Below are 15747 nucleotides of genomic sequence, written 5' to 3'. Positions count from 1 at the left end.
TGTGAGCTGTACACGTGTGTGCTGTCACTGGACCTGTGTGACTTGTGAGCTGTACAGGTGTGTGTTGTAGCTGTGTGAACTGCACATGTGAGCTGTACCTGGACCTGTGTGACTTGCACGTGTGTGAGCTTTACCTGTGTAAGCTGTGCCTGGGCCTGTGCGGCACCGCTGGAGCAGACCCGCGGCTCAGCAGCGTGCGGTCCCGTATTTTGCCTTGTTTACGGTACCACTGCATCCAGGAGCGGTGATCCCATCCCGTTCCGCTGCATTCCCGCTGCCGCGTTCCCGCCGCGGGTTCCGGTGGCAGCCGGACCCTCCCTGCGGGCGGGACCGAGCCGGGGGCGGCCCTTGCACGGCGGCGGCTCGGGGCGGGCTCTGTGCGCCATGGCGGCGGCGGCGGCGGGGCCGTGGCCGGAGCTGGAGGCGGCGGCGCGGGAGCGGCGGCGGGAGCTGTCGCTGTCGGGCGCGGCGGTGGCGGAGCGGGTGGCGGCGGGCGGCGGGCGGCTGCCGGAGGCGCTGCTGGCGCTGCCGCTGCTGCAGTCGCTGGAGCTGAGCGGCTGCGCGGCGCTGCGGGAGCTCGGCCCGGGCGTGGCGGCCGCGCTGCCCGCGCTGCACACGCTGGTGCTGAGCCGCAACGCGCTGGGCCCGGCCGGGCTGGGCGAGGGGCTGGGCGGGCCCCTGCCCGCGCTCCGCCTGCTCGACCTGTCCGGGAACGGGCTGGAGGCGCTGCCCGCCGCGCTCGGAGGGACGGGCGGCGGCGCGGGGGACGCGGCCCCGGCCTTCCCGCAGCTGCGCAGCCTCAACCTGAGCGCGAACCGGCTGCGGGAGCTGGGCCCGGGGCTCGCCCGCGCGGCCCCGCAGCTGCAGGAGCTGCTGCTGTCCGGGAACCGGCTGCGAGCGCTGCCCGGAGGGCTCCTGGCCCCCGACGGGCCGCCCGCGCCCTTCCCGCTGCTCAGCCGCCTGGACGCGGCCGACAACGAGGTGGCCGAGCTGGGCGCGGACATCGCGGCGCTGCCGGCGCTCAAGGTGGGAGCCGAGCCCGCGCCCCGCACGGGTCCCCGTGGGGCAGCCCTGACCGCCCCATCTCTGTCTCCTCCAGGGCGTCCCCATCGCGCCCCCCTGACTGTCCCATCTCTGTCTTGTTTAGAGCGTCCCCATGGGGCAGCCCTGGCCACCCCACCTCTGTCTCCTCCAGAGCATCCCTATTGCACAGCCCTGAACCCCCCCATCTCTGTCTCCTCCAGAGTGTCCCCATCGCACACCCCTGACCCACCTCTGTCTCCTCCAGAGGGTCCCCATCATGCAGTCCTGACCGTCCCATCTCTGTCCCCTCCAGAGCGTCCCCATCGCGCACCCCATACCCATCTCTGTCTCCAGAGCATCCCCATCACGCACTCCTGACCCATCTCTGTCTCCTCCAGAGTGTCCCCATCGCGCACCCCATACCCATCTCTGTCTCCTGCAGAGCCTGGACGTGGCCAACAACCAGCTGCGGGAGCTGCCTGCCGCGCTGGCCGACTGCCCCCGCCTGAAGGAGGCCAACTTCAAGGGCAACCAGCTGAGGGACAAGCGGCTGGAGAAGATGGTCAATGGGTGCCAGACCAAGGCCATTCTGGAGTACCTAAGGGCCGGGGGACGTGGGAAGGGGAAGGCTGAGACTGGCAGAGAGGACGTCAGGAAGAAGAAGAGGGAGAAGCAGCAGAAGAAGGACGGCGGGGATGGGGAGCAGGATGAGGTGGAAGAGGCGAGCAAGCTGCTGGTGAAGGTTCTGCACGTCTCTGAGAACCCAGCGCCTTTGGTGGTCAAAGTGAGGCCGGGTGTCAAGGATGTGCGAGCCTTCATCGTGTGCTGTGTGCTGAAAGGAGTGAACTTAAAGCCGGGCAATGCTCTCAAGAGGTTCCTGACCATGCAGGTAACAGCTGCAGCCTCATGGTACTCATTTGGAATGGGAATATTGCTGGCAGAGTTGGAAATAGACTGTTTTAGGCCTCTTCCAGCAGATGAATTTGGAAACTTAAGGTGAGCTCCTCACCCAGCAGCTGTGAGGGTACAGGGTGGGCTGTCCCTGCCAGCAGCACATGCCCAATCAGTCTGAAATCAGCAGAACTGGTTTTTGGGCAGGACCCATCAGAGCTCAGGTATTGCCGTGAGGCAATGGACACACTCACATTTGTGTTGTGATTGTAACAGCAGCTTGTTAGTGCTGTGGAACCTGTTAAAAGCTAAAAATAACCCTGTGTCCATGTGGAGAGATCCCCTGAATTGGCTCCAGCTTCCTGACTCACAGACCTGTCCCTGGGCCTGCTGCTCACCTGTCCCTTAGGTGGCAGGTGGCAGCTGCTTTCAGGTTACAAGGCTTGAGTATTTGGAATTGCTTTCTGACTTAAAATTTGGTTTCCCTGTAGAAAAACATGTCACATGTTGTCAGGCTTTGCTACCCTTGCATTTGGGCTGTAACAGAGATGCAGGTGAAGGGAAGGGCTCTGTTGTAGTCACCTGGCTGGTAGTGCTGCCAGCATTGAATACAGAAGAATCTGCCCATAGGAGGGATAAATCACATTGAGTTTTTGATCTATTTTGATGGCATCCTTTATGTTTCAGACCAAGCTGCACGAGGACATCTGTGAGAAGCGCACAGTGGCCACCATTGCCACCCACGACTTGCAGCTGGTCAAAGCTCCTCTGACATATGATGTTCAGCCTCCTGACGAGCTCAAGGTAGGGCTTAAGGATGTTTTCTTATCCCCTAGAACCTAGAAAACAAACTCCATGAACTTTAGATGTTGTACTGATTTCTTTGCTGTCCTGCTGTACCAGGTGCCTGGTTTAGTACTAGTGACTGAGCCTGTTTTTCAAGTGGGTGTTACAGCAATCCATGTGAAATGGAAATTATTTCCATGCTGAAAAAGGCATGACAACATGCAGGAATATTGTTTAATTATTGACTTGCTTACAGGGGAGTGTTGTAACCCTGGTGTTTGAGTGAAATTCAGTTAAAATGTGTGATGGTGTTCACAGGGGTTCTTGGATGAGAGAAGAGATGAGGATCCGACTCCATGTTTCAGAAGGCTTGATTTGTCATTTTATTTTATATATTTCATTAAAACTATACTAAAAGAATAGAAGAGAAGGTTTCATCAGAAGGCTAGCTAAGAATAGAATAGCAAAGAATGATAACAAAGGCAGCTGTCTTGGACAGAGAGTCTGAGCCAGCTGACTGTGATTGGCCATTAATTAGAAACAACCACATGAGACCAATCACAGATGGACCTGTTGCATTCCACAGCAGCAGATAACCATTGTTTGCATTTTGTTCCTGAGGCCTCTCAGCTTCTCAGGAGGAAAAATCCTGAAGAAAGGATTTTTCGTAAAAGTTGTCTGCGACAAAAATGTTTTGTTTTCCTGTGTGGTGCAGATCACGCCCCTGGGTCGGAAGGAGATCAAGGCCAAGGATCTTCTCCGGCAGCTGCAGCTGGAGGCTGAGGAGCAGCGGAAGCAGAAGAAGCGTCAGAACGTCTCTGGGCTGCACAGGTCAGTGCCTTGTTGTGGTTTTCCCACATACGTTTAGGTGACTGCACTGGGGATGTGACAGATGCGTTCAGAACAGCAGATAGAAGGGAAGCAGAGAGGATTGAAGGGTGTGTGGTGCACATGCTGTGAGCTGGGGGCATCAGAGATGAGGTAAACTTGATGTAGTAGCAAATGGGCTGCAAAGCAGTGCTGAGATCACGCACCGATTCCTTTTTGTCACTATTTCCTGCCCTTGTGTCCAGCTGCTCTCTCAGTCACTCACTTCTTGCTGCTTTGTTTCTCGTGGCAGGTACCTGCAGCTGCTGGATGGCAAAGACAGCTACCCGTGCCTGGTGGATGCTGAAGGTGCTGTGATTTCCTTCCCACCAATAACCAACAGTGAGAAAACAAAGGTACTTCCCATTCATGGAAATACATTAATAACTAAGCAGTGTTTCTTTCTGTTGAGAGATGTTTAAGTCAAAGGCATACACAGTTCTGTGAAACTTGTGTTTGTAGTCCAAGTACAATCTCTTACAGTTTATATGGGCTCCACTGTCAGACTGAGAGGGATCTGGGAGTTATAGTTTTATCTCTTTAAATCTGTTCCAAAACACCAGCCTACGGGCAATAATATGTTTTTTTATTTGTAAAGAACAGCAGAGCTTTGCCCCTGATTAAACAGGGTGAAAGCCTTCACTCTGTGCACTGGGATGTGTCCAGGGGGCTGTGGGTGAGCTGCTCTGACTCCTGACTTGCTTCATCTCTGAAACTCTTACAGATTAGAAAAGAGACCCGGGATCTGTTTCTGGAAGTGACAAGTGATACCAGTTTACAGATCTGCAAAGATGTCATGGACACCCTTATCCTGGTAGGGAGTTCAGGAAAATATTCTTCTGTTCTTGGGGGGGCTCCTGCCAAATGTGTCATTGCTCACATGCATTGAAAAGAACGCAGAAGTTGATTTGTATTTTTGTAGTATTGTTACTCCCTCTCTTCGTTCCCTGACACAGAATTGATGTTGTTCTCTGTACTTTGCTTTTAACAGAAAATTGCAGAGCTGAACAGATCTGCCTTGGAGAACAAGGAAGGCTCTGGCTCAGATATGGAATCGGATGCTCTCTGTGGACCAGGGAATTTGAACCTGCCCTTGGTGGTGGAGCAGGTGCGAGTGGTGGACATGGATGGGAACTTGAAAGTACTTTATCCTTCCAAAACTGACCTGGCCACAGTGGCCTCTCTGCTGACTGTGATCCGTTAGCAGCTGCCTGAGCTGAGAGAGGATTCCATTGCCTTTATTTGGGTTTTTTTACGTGTATTCAACAACATAACTGGTGCACAGTGAGATGGTTTGGGTTTTTAAAGAAAAGATGTGGAGCATCCTGCTGGGAAAGCAATGGCTTCAGAGTATGGTGAGCTACAGCAAGGAAAATTGGGATTTTCATCCTTAACAGAGATCACCTGTGCAAAAGAGCAGCATCTTCAAACATGGACTGAAGGCAGAGAAGCTGTTGGATGTCAGAATGCATAGAGAAGATCATTACAACATTTAAAACAAGCACAGTCACATTTTTCTGCAAGATCACTTTGTCCTCCTGGTGTTTCATCTGGATCATTATTATGGCAGCAGAGAAATGCAGTAATTGACAGTGTGGAACTGAGGTCCTCTGCTGGGTACAACCTGGAGCCACAATGCCAGAGCACTTTGCTGACATCTTGTTCTGCAGAATTTTATCTGGAGCAGCTGTGAACATTTAGTTGCTGTCAGAAGCGTTTAATTGCTGTCAGAACTTGAGGGATGCATTTTAAAGTGACAGTTTTTGTGTTCAGGCATGAGCACAGCTTCCATTTTTAAGGGATTTGTTGAGTCACCTGCAGGGTTTGTGTGTCCCAGTGCATTTCAGGGCCATCCTCCATCCCTGTGGGAATTGTGGTGACCTTGTGTGTGCCCAGAGAGTTACTGTGGGTGAGCACTTCCAAAATACAGGCAGTTGGAGCTCTTGTTTGGCAGTCTCTATATGTGTGGGTGAGCACTAGTGTGCACTCACACCTCTCCCTAAGCCAAGGTGGCCCCCAGACTGACTCTTTTCTGGTAAATTGACATCTCAGAGCTCCAACTGAACTGCTACTATGTCAAATGCATCCCCATGTTGGGACTTGCACATGGAATGGAAAAATAAAACAGCTTTTGCAGCCCTGGCATTGTCCCTCGTTTTGGCACTGGGGGATGTTCAGTCAGGTCACTTAGAAACTTCCCAAGGCAAAAATGGGAATTATACACTGCCCAGCTGCTTGTAGCCAAGCCAGCCTTGTGCTTCAGGCTTCTCTGGGAAGTCAAGTGTGACTACAGACCAAGGACTTCCAGTGACTTGTGCTCTGATTCAGAATTAACATAAACCAGAGAATACAGGGGACAGGTAATTGCTGCACTTGGAATTTGCAATGGGAAAACTCAGCCCATTCTGATTTCACAAATTTTCTTCCCAATGAACTTACAGGAGTTATATCTTGAACATAATCGAATTGAAGAGGTGTCAGAAATTTGCTTTAACCATTTAAAGCATGGCTTTAACATGGCTGAAACAATTGAATCAGATACTCCCACAGAACTTGGTGTCAGTAAAATGAGTTTAATCTGTTGTAAGGCACCAGCTCGGAGCTGAGACCCCAGAGCCTGCGCTGGTGATGGGTTCTGGCTCTCAGCCATCAGAGCTTTTCCATCCTGGAGGATTTCCTTCTCCTTGCTGGTGATGCTGTGCTGCTGTCACTGCTGAGCAGGGACGTCCTGCTGCCTTTGTTCTTCAGCATCTGCTGGAACTCCGTCCGCTCGTTGAAGATTTTCTGAAAACCAGCCATGTGTGAAGAGGTGGGAAGGCTGGGAGCAGCACTGCAAAGTGTCCTCTTACCTCAGCAGTCCCCTCCTGGCTGCTGGAAGCTGTCTGCAAGAGCCACATACCTGCATTGCCTCCAGCACGTCATCATCCGTGAGCTCGCCCTGGGGGTCCTGGATGCCCTCCACGCTGAACGTAGCCTGGATGATTTTGTTTCTGTACCTTTCAAACTTTGGGTAAAAGAGGAGAGCGGGTGTGTTCAGGCTTTATGTGCAATTCCTTGGCATTTGCACTGATCTACAGAGACTGTGAAATTACAGGCAGTTTGGGCTTCATTGAAAGTGCTGTGGTAACCATGTGGGTCTAGGTGGGCCAAGGCTCTTTCCCTGGCACATCTGCCTGCAGGAGATGACTTTAGGGTGCTTCTTGTTACCTTGGGTGTGGAAGGATTGTTAGAAATCTGACCTGAACTCACCTTTCTCAAGAGTTTCTGGTATTTGAGGTCTCTTTTGTTTTTAAGTGGCACAAGAGCTGCCTGCTCCACAGCTAGGGAGCAAATGGATTGAGATTCCCAAGAGGGAGACAGGGCTCTGAGGTGAAAGAGGCCACGCTTACCTTGCTGCTGATGAGCTCCAGTGCCACTCTGGTTTGCAGCTCTGTGTGCTGCAGTGCCTCAAGCTGGCTCTGGGTCTCCCTCTGGGCCTGTTTCTGCTGCAGGAGGTGGAGTCGGGTGCTCACAGCCTCAGCCTGCAGCTGGCTGATTGTCCCCTGTAGCTCACTGATGAGCTTGTTCTGCTCAGCCAGCTGGAATTCCTGTTCTGTGACAACCTGAGCAGATACAGGAATCCAGCTGTCACTGGGGAGAAGAAAGTAAGCAAGTTTGGCCTCATTTTCCCACTGTTTGGTCCAAATGTTTCCTGGGCAGAATCTCTGGACTATGTCACCAGTACTGATAACTCGTATTATTTGGTGTTTTCTCTAAAAGTACTTGGATTGAGTGGGGGTTTTATATGCTAAACGCCACCAGCCCTAAAACCAGCCCAGTGAAGCAGCAAACACCAGACTTTTCTCTAGAGGCTTTGCTCAAATTCACCTGTTGAAGGTTTTCGTTCTCCTCCACCATCGCCACCACTGCTTCTTCCTGCCTCTGTTCTTCTGTCAGGCTGCAAAACTGGAAGGAGAATATTTTACTCTTCAGTTTCACAGCTACAGGTTCCCCTCCTGCCTGTGAGAGAGTGAATGGTGCAAAAATCCCAAATTCCCAGCTGCTGTGTCTCCTGCTAGCCATGGCCACCACGCTCTTGGGCTGTACCTTGTCAGACATAGCTTGGAGCTGGACTTCTCTCTCTCTGAGCTGCTTCTGGAGCAATTCCTTTTCAGATCTGATTCTCCGAAGCTCAGATTCTTGGATCTCCATCTGTCTTTGCAAGGAAGAGATGGCACCTGTGAAGTGGGAGAGTACTCTGTTAGCAAAGCAAATCCCTGCTGAACGCTCCGTGGCTGCTTTTTTCAGGTGAGCATAAGCAAAGCCACTGTGGGAACAGTCTGGGACCAGACTTGGGTCACATTAATGCTGCAGCCACAGTAATTCTGGGTTATAATGTGGTTTGTGGGTTTGTACAGCCTGGAGAAGAAAAGGTGGTTTCACTTCAGGGAGACTAATTGTGGCCATCCAGCACCACAAGGAGCTGACAAGAAAGAGAGTGTTTGCAAGGTGCTGAAGTGACAGGACAAGAGGGAATGGCTTCACACTAATAGAGAACAGGGTTAGAGTGGATATACAGAAAAAATTCTTCCCTGTGAGGGTGGTTAGGCCTGGCACAGGTTTTCCAGAGAAGCTGTGGCTGCCCCATCCGTGGCAGTGTCCAAGGCAGGTTGGACAGGACTTGGAGCACCCTGGGATAGTGGAAGGTGTCCCTGCCCATGGCAGGGATGAGACTGTGATTTTTAAGGTTCCTCCAGCCCAAACCATTCTGTGATTCCTTGTGTATTAAACAACCCAGCTTTGAGGTGGGCGCTGCTCTGAGGACATGCAGAGTGGGCATCTCAAGCCCTGCTTTGCTACTCTGCTCAGCGCTTTCTCTGCTGGGTTTTCTCATGGTCTTCACTTCCAAGGGCAGAAATAAAGTGTTCTCAAAACAAGCGGCTTTTCAGCCTTTGAGCGATACCCTGTAATATTTCCAAGGTGAAAGGAGCCGAACTGAAGGAAACCTAGGCAGGTAAAGGCGTGCTCTGGGCACCTCCCGCGGTACCTATGGCCATCTTGTGGTCATCCTTGGCTTTCCGCAGCTCCTGCTGGAGCTGTCCCATGGTTTCGGCGAGCTCTGGTTCCTGCGAGTCATCGGCTTCCATCGCCCGCGGCTGGGACCGGGCTGGGGTCTCTCCCGGAGTCTCTCCCGTCTCCTCGGGGCTCGGAGCGGGGCCGCTGCCGGGCAACGGCGTGAGGCGGGCGGGCCTTCCGCTTCCGAGTCAGCGGGGCCGGGCCATGGGGCGGAGGAGGAAGACGCTGCACGACTACGCGGCCGAGTTCTCGGAGCTGTCGGTGCGGCGGGAGCCGGCGGGGCCGGGCCCGGGCCCGGCGGGCGCCGTGGAGACGCTGTTGTGCACGCCGTGCCAGCTGCCGCTGAGGGTGCGCCGCGACCGCATCCTGGAGCACCTCAGCTCGGGCCGCCACTGCCGCAACCGCCGCCTGCTCCGGCAGCTGGGGCTGCGCGCCCCGGGGCTCCGGTGAGGGACACAGCGCTGCTCGGGGGCACCCGGCTTTTCCCTGCCTCATTCAGCCTCACCCGACCGACCCCTGCTCGGGGGCACCCGGCCTTTCCCTGCCTCATTCAGTCTCACCCGACCGACCCCTGCTCGGGCTCACCCGGCTTTTCCCTGCCTCACTCGCTCCATTTCAGCCTCACCCTACCGACCCCTGGTCAGGTTCATCCTGCCTTTCCCTGCGTCACCCGCCCCATCTCAGTCTCACCCAACTGCCCCTGCTCGGGCTCACCCGGTCTTTCCCTGCCTCACTCGCTCCATCTCAGTCTCACCCGACCCCAGAACAGTGTCCCCAGTGCCCGTCCCCCTGTCCTGGGCACTGCTGAGGCTTCTCAAGTGCCGTGCCCAGTTCTGTTCCTCACTACAAAACAGACATTAAGGGGCTGGAGTGTGGTCAGAGAAGGGCATGGAGCTGGGGAGTCAGTCCTATGAGGAGTGCCTGAGGGAGCTGTGGGTGGCACTTAGTGGTGTGGTTTAATTGACAAGGAGGTGTTCAGTCAAAGGTTTGCCTTGATGATCTTGGAAGTCTTGTCCAACCTTAATGATTCTTTAATTATGTCTGTCTCACCTGACCCCACTCAGGAAGCATTTGGACAACATCTAGTGGCATTCTTGGGGTGTTCTTATGTGGGGTGTTCTCAAGAGTTGGATTTGATGATCCTTGTGGATCCCCTTCAGCTCAGGATATTCTCTGATCCTCTGATATCTCTCTCCTCAGCTCTGCAGATCCCGACTCCAGCCTGAGCCTGAGCCTGCCCCTGCCACTCAATATACCCTCCCTGCTCTCCCATCCGTCCTTCCTCATCACCACTGGATCCAGCACTGGCTACAGCATGATCCCCTCTCCACCATCCTACAACAAACTCCTGCTTCCCCACCACCCCATCCCCGCCACACACACGGATGACCCAACACCCTCCACCTCTACCAGCTACCCCTCACCGCTGGCCACCTCCTACACCAGGATTGCACCTCTTGGCCAAAGTGGGCCTGCGCCTGATGCCTCCAACAGCCTGACACCCTCCTCATGTCACGGTTGCAGCGGCGTCGGCCTCGTGCTCTTCGGCGCAGGGCTTGTGAGCACAGCCTTGTTGCAAACCCTGCTGGAAGAAGCTGGCTGCTGCCTGCTCTACGTGGTGGAGGATCAGCTGGAGGAGGTGGAACGAGCCTTTGGTGCCAAGGTCCCGGCTGGCACCAGGGTGCTGCGGCAGCAGGAGGCCACCATCGCACTCAGTGATCCACGGTACTGACCAGGGCAGGGAGTTCCATGCAAACCTTGCCTTCCCCTCTGGGAAACTCTGTAGCAGCCCCAGACTGTGCCTCTGGCCACCAGCTCCTGGATGTGGCTCTTCTCAGGGTGGGGGGATTCCATACAAGCCTTGCCTTCCCCTCTTCTTGTTTTGTTAAGAAATTAAAAAAAAAAAATTTCCTCTAGTCCCACAGAACAATAATAAATGGCACCTTTCCTGCTGCCTGCCAGTTTCCCTGTATCAGAGCAGTCGGCTGAGTTTGGTGGCTCTTGGAGCTCTGAGATAAGCAAGGGTTGGTGTAAATTGTGGGAGGGTTGTGGCGTTTTGCTTTCCAGTTGAACTGAACAACTGTAACATCAGTGAAGTGCTGTTGCTGTCAGGTCTAAAATATTGCAGGAGCAAAAGGCAGAGCTTTTAGGAAAGGCAGATTTGATACTAGAAAGCAAAGAATCACAGGAAGCTAAAATGCATTGATCAGCAGCTCTACCACATAAATACTTCGGATTTAAATCCCTTGTAAAGGAAACCTTTAAAAGATTTTATCGTAGAAGATGCAGGAAAAGTAGTGCAATTCCTTTGTGCCACTTGTGATTTTAACCTATGTGTGTCACTATATTTCATCCTTGGAGCAGGCACCAAGTTCCTTCTATAACCCAGCTGGCTCTTCCAGAGCAATGGGGTTTTAGTTTTTTTTTAACTGTAACCAAATAGAACTTTTGAGCATTGTTTGATCTAGTGAAAACCTTGTTCTTACTGAAGATCTCTCTTGATTCCTGCAGAGTTTCTGGAGCCATTATTTGTTCCCCACCTGACAAAGCCCCTGAGATGGTAAGAGATGCCTTACGAGCAGGTGAGAGGAGCAGCTGCACATTCAGCTTTTCCCTGTGCCCATTGGTGTGCACTTGTGAGTGTGTTTGTGTTTCAGCAGCAGCCCTGGAGCTGTGCAGGCTCTCAAATTGTGTAATTAAAGTAATTGAGATCCCTGCTGATGTTAATGGCTGGACACCAGTGGGGTTTGTGCTGTGCTGGTCCCAGTATGACTGGGCAGTCCCACTCCTGGGACAGCTGAAACCACAGCAAGCAGGCAGAAGGGGGTAAATGCCATCAAAACCAGAAATGTAATGAGCTGTTACCGCAAGATCAAGGTGTTTAGTGCAGCTGTGTCTCCCCTGAGCCTTGTGTGTGTCCTGTTTTGCACAGGTAAAGGTGTGTTCTGTGAGGGGCTGCCCAGCTTGGACAGACAGACAGCAGAAGCCTGTTTTGATGAGGCCGACAGGTGTGGGAGGCCACTCGTGTGTGGGTTCTACAAGTAAGACCAATGGTTTTCCTGTGATTTATTCTTTATAAAATCCCATGTCTGGAAGCAGCACTGATTCCTCAGGCTTTCCTGACTTGGTCCTCAAATCAGCTTGGTTTCACCTTGAGAGGAACGGTGGATTTGTCTTTACAAACAAACTGTGGGTCTGCTGGTAGATAAAACTAGCACTGGGAGAGAAAAGGAACAATGGGAAGGGTTCCACTGATTGATGAATGGAAAAAGATACTTGCTTTTACAAATAAACTTTAGGTTTGCTGATAAATGAATTTAGACATTGAAAGATGAAAGAAACAATAGGGAAGAAAAATTCCGTAAGAATTAAAAATGAAAAGGGAGAGTTGTACATTGGAGGGAAATCTTTGGTATCAGGTGTATCAGGAAGTCTGAACCTCTCAAGTACCTCAGTTAATGGGGAAAGAGAGAAGGGAAATATGGCCAGGAAATTGGGATAAAAAGGAGGCTGGGTCCTCCAAAAATTGGAGAGATCCCGGGGGAATGCCCCATGGCCTCTGCCTTTATTCAAATAAAGCCAAAAAGGACTCCTCAGTCTCCTTTTTGGACATAAACCTCTGATGTTTGTGGGTTAATTTCCTAACAGCCTCATCCTTGTTTCCCTTGGAAGGCGCTTTGACCCAGCCCTGCAGTTCCTGTACAAGAAGGTTCGGGACAGCCGGGCCCTGGGCAGCATCCACAGGATATCAACCATCAGCAGCCTCTATCCTGCAGCCTCTCTGAGCCTGCTGAAAGCCTCAGGTACCCAGCAGCTCCCTTCACTCAGAGTCATGGAATGGCTTGGGTGGGAAAGGACATTTAAGCTCATCTGTTCCACCCCCTGCCATGGGCAGAGACACCATAACCAAATCAGGTTGATCCAAAAGCTGTCCTGGAAATGCCTCTGTGTTCTGTGGGAATTCCCCTGAATTTGTATAGCCTTAAGATTGATCCATGGGGAGGAGCGTTTTTTGAGGAATGTTTTCTTTACCAAACTTAATTTCTGTGTGTTTTTTTTGTCCCTTTATTAGTTTCTTCACTGTGGGGGCTTTTTATACCATCTCTGTGCAATTCAGAAGTGGCTGTGGGTTTCAATATGGAGACATTAATGCCCAGTTTTGGTTCTTCCAGGTGGAATTTTTTACAATGCTGCCATGCATGACATAGATATTATCAGTTTGCTGTTGGGAGAGAGTGTGCCAGATACAATATTTTCCCTGGGCCATGCCTTCTGTGCAGGTAAGAATGAGTCTTTTGATGGTTTATTGGGTACCTCTGGAGTTCAGGGTTAAAACTAGAAAGAAAGAAGGAACGAGAGCATTATAGCCATGGCAATTGTTCCATTATGGAGCAGCTGAATAAACAGGCTGGTGGAATGTAAGGGAGGTTCCTGGGGGTATTTGGTGAAGATCTCTGAATCTGGTGAATCTCCTGCTGAGGTGAAGCAGTTGCAGTGGAGTTACCATTGAACATGACTCTGCAGGACATCAGGTTTGGAACCAGAGTGCAGAAAATAACTGAGCTAAGGTTTGAGCTCACAAAAATGTCAATGAAATGTTCATTCTCTGCTTTCTCTGGCCCTTCCCTGTGGATCCCAGCACAAAGCTGTGTGTTTGCTCTGGGTCATGTTGGGCTGATATGCTTGCTCTGGGTTACCACACTCATTTAAACCAACCATAAAAGGTGGAAGCTGCCATTTTTGAAATGGAAATGCAGAGTTTTAATTAAGGAAATTGCAGCAGCTGCCAAGCTTGGCTGGCTGGGGTGAGGAGGGGCAGGATGCAATGCTCTTTTCCATGGCACACATTGAAATGCAGCAAACAAGAGCCCTCCAGGAGGGTTCTGTACCCTCTGCCTTGCCCCAGCAACGTGCTGGAAGTTGCCTGATCCTGGAAGCACAGGTGGGTGCCCTCATTAGAGAGCTGCAGGCTGGGAGGGTGGAGTTGGGCCTGGGGCTGTGTGTTCCTGCAGAACTGCCTGTGTTCCATCAGGAATGCTGGTGAAGCAGCTGGGGTGCTGTGGGAAGCTGTCACAAAGCCAGTGTCACCTCCCCAAGGAAGAACAGCAGTTTGTAGCTGTAGAACTTGCTGGTTTGCTGTTCCTGGGGTGAGCCAGGCCTGTTTTGTCCCCAGACATGGGCTGCCTGAGGGATGTGGACACGGTCACCATCAGCATGAAGTTCCCCAGCGGAGCCATTGTCACCCTGGACATCAGCCAGCACTGCACCAGGAGCTGTGACCAGCGGCTGGAGGTGGGGTCCTGCTGCTCAGTCAAGTCTGTTTTGACTCCTGAGTGTGCCTGCAGCACATTTCCCAAAACCCCTCTGTTACAGAATCACTGAGGTTGGCAAAGACCTCCAGGACCATCAAATCCAACACCTTGTCACCCAGAGCAGAGCTTTAAGTGCCACATGTTTGTTTGCCTATTGCCTCAGCAGCAGTGGCTTCTTGTCCTTTTTCAATCTACAATCCACCTTCCTTTTTCTCACCCAAATTTTCTCTCTGTCCCATGCATTATGTGGTGTTAAGAGCTGCATGAATCATACCAGTGCAAGAACTGGTGTCATCTCTCCTGAGGCTGAAATTGTGCAGATTTCCTTTGTCCTTTCCAGGGTGGTCTCAGCTGTGTAGTGGGAGTCCTGCATGTGAAAGGGGAAGAAAAATGAAAATTCCTACAGTAATGAATAATTACAGCTATGGGGGGCTGGTCTTGAGGAGGAATTTCTGTCAGGCACTTGTTTAAGGGGCTTTGTTTTGATCACACAAGCGAAAGCCGCTGTACTACAGCAGATCCATGGTGTTCTTGTTGTGTCTGAGCCCTACTAGGACTGGGGCAGCTGTGATTCCTCATTTCAGAACCTACTTTTGTCTTGGTTTTACAAACCAGGGCTTCTCTGGTGATAATCTGTGTGAGATTGAAAGTGTGATAACTTCAAAATGTTCTTTCTTCCCTGTTTTGCTCCTTTCCTCAGGTTCATGGGTCTCAGGGGACCTTAAGGGTGGACAACCAGAACCCCCTGGGCATCACAGAGCATGGGACTTCTGTGTCCATCTGTCCCCAGACCCAAGCTGAGCGCTACAGAGATGCCTACAGGGAGCTCTTCAGGCACTTCCTGAGAACCGTGAAAGGTGGGACAAGGCTTAAATGGATGGCTTTGGGTTGGCTTTGTTAGGGGATGCACCATGTCAGGCCATGGAGGTGGGTGGGGAATGATGATCTGAAACGCTGTGCTGGGAAGAAATGAGAGTTGGGAGGGGAAATTGCCTTGGACCTTACTGCTGTTTGTGACAGCCAAGAGATCCTCAGCCAGAGTCCTGGCTGCCCAGAAGGGATAAAAATCACAGAATCATGGAATGGCTTGGGTACAAAGATGCTTTGAAGACCATCTAGTCCACACTATCCTCAGACGGAGTCCTGGCTGCCCAGAAGGGATAAAAATCACAGAATCATGGAGTGGCTTGGGTACAAAGATGCTTTGAAGACCATCTAGTCCAAGCTATTTTTATTCAGCAGCATTTCAGTTGTTGTGGCTGCATTGACAGGGCAGGAGGAGGGGCTGAAATGTTTTAAGTCCTGTGGCCCCAGTGCTGTGGTGGGATCTGTGCTCACAGGGGACCACAGGTTTCATCCAGTGCTTTGTTCCTGTCCCACAGGCCAGGAGCCCCCCGTGGTCACCAAGGAGCAGTTCCTCTGGACCATCCAGGTTGCTGCAGCAGCTGAGCAGTCCTGGAGGAGCAGATCTGCTGTGGACTTGCACAGCAGTGCCACTGATCCACCTGGGGTCAAGGCTGAGCTCGTGTGACAGCCACTCCCACCCAGTGGCCTCAGCAGAAGCCTGGATGGTGGCTTTGGTGTTCCCACTGGGAATGCCCAGCAGACAGAGGCACTTCTGAACCAGGAGCACTTGGTGCTGGGGCAGGGCAGGGTTCCTGCCGTGTCAGCCAGAGCCTGCAAGAAATTCTCTGTGGTTTCATCCAGGTGGCCACACAGCTCTGTTTTCCTGGGAGAAGAGGGATGCTCCTCGGGCCAGGCAGGGTGGTGTAGGACCACCAGTAGCTGGGAGGAGGGAGAAGTCTCCCCTTGG

General features: G+C 52.2%; 3 protein-coding genes across 3 annotated transcripts; 2 read left to right on the top strand and 1 right to left on the bottom strand.

The window, feature by feature from the left end:
• The first annotated feature begins 384 nt into the window (after positions 1-384).
• On the top strand, positions 385-6940 carry LRRC47 (leucine rich repeat containing 47). Its single transcript, XM_059487674.1, has 7 exons — positions 385-1026; positions 1466-1912; positions 2602-2718; positions 3416-3531; positions 3821-3923; positions 4292-4381; positions 4559-6940. Exons 1-7 carry the CDS (start codon positions 385-387, stop codon positions 4769-4771), a joined length of 1728 nt encoding a protein of 575 aa, XP_059343657.1. The 3' UTR covers positions 4772-6940.
• On the bottom strand, positions 6217-8693 carry CCDC27 (coiled-coil domain containing 27). Its single transcript, XM_059487718.1, has 6 exons — positions 8594-8693; positions 7654-7784; positions 7435-7512; positions 6957-7169; positions 6467-6571; positions 6217-6351 (listed from the first exon to the last, which is right to left on the bottom strand). Exons 1-6 carry the CDS (start codon positions 8691-8693, stop codon positions 6217-6219), a joined length of 762 nt encoding a protein of 253 aa, XP_059343701.1.
• Positions 8694-8826: 133 nt separating this feature from the next.
• LOC132083149 (myo-inositol 2-dehydrogenase-like) lies at positions 8827-15465 on the top strand. Its single transcript, XM_059487716.1, has 9 exons — positions 8827-9068; positions 9823-10347; positions 11134-11204; positions 11555-11663; positions 12295-12425; positions 12795-12902; positions 13796-13914; positions 14635-14791; positions 15317-15465. The coding sequence occupies exons 1-9, from the start codon at positions 8827-8829 to the stop codon at positions 15463-15465; spliced, it is 1611 nt and encodes a 536-aa protein (XP_059343699.1).
• Positions 15466-15747: the final 282 nt, after the last annotated feature.

This window comes from Ammospiza nelsoni, chromosome 22 (genome assembly GCF_027579445.1).
Source record: "Ammospiza nelsoni isolate bAmmNel1 chromosome 22, bAmmNel1.pri, whole genome shotgun sequence".
NCBI classification, from domain to species: Eukaryota; Metazoa; Chordata; class Aves; order Passeriformes; family Passerellidae; genus Ammospiza; species Ammospiza nelsoni.
The sequence above is the reverse complement of the archived record's forward strand: the minus strand, read 5'-3'. Positions and strand labels throughout refer to the sequence as shown.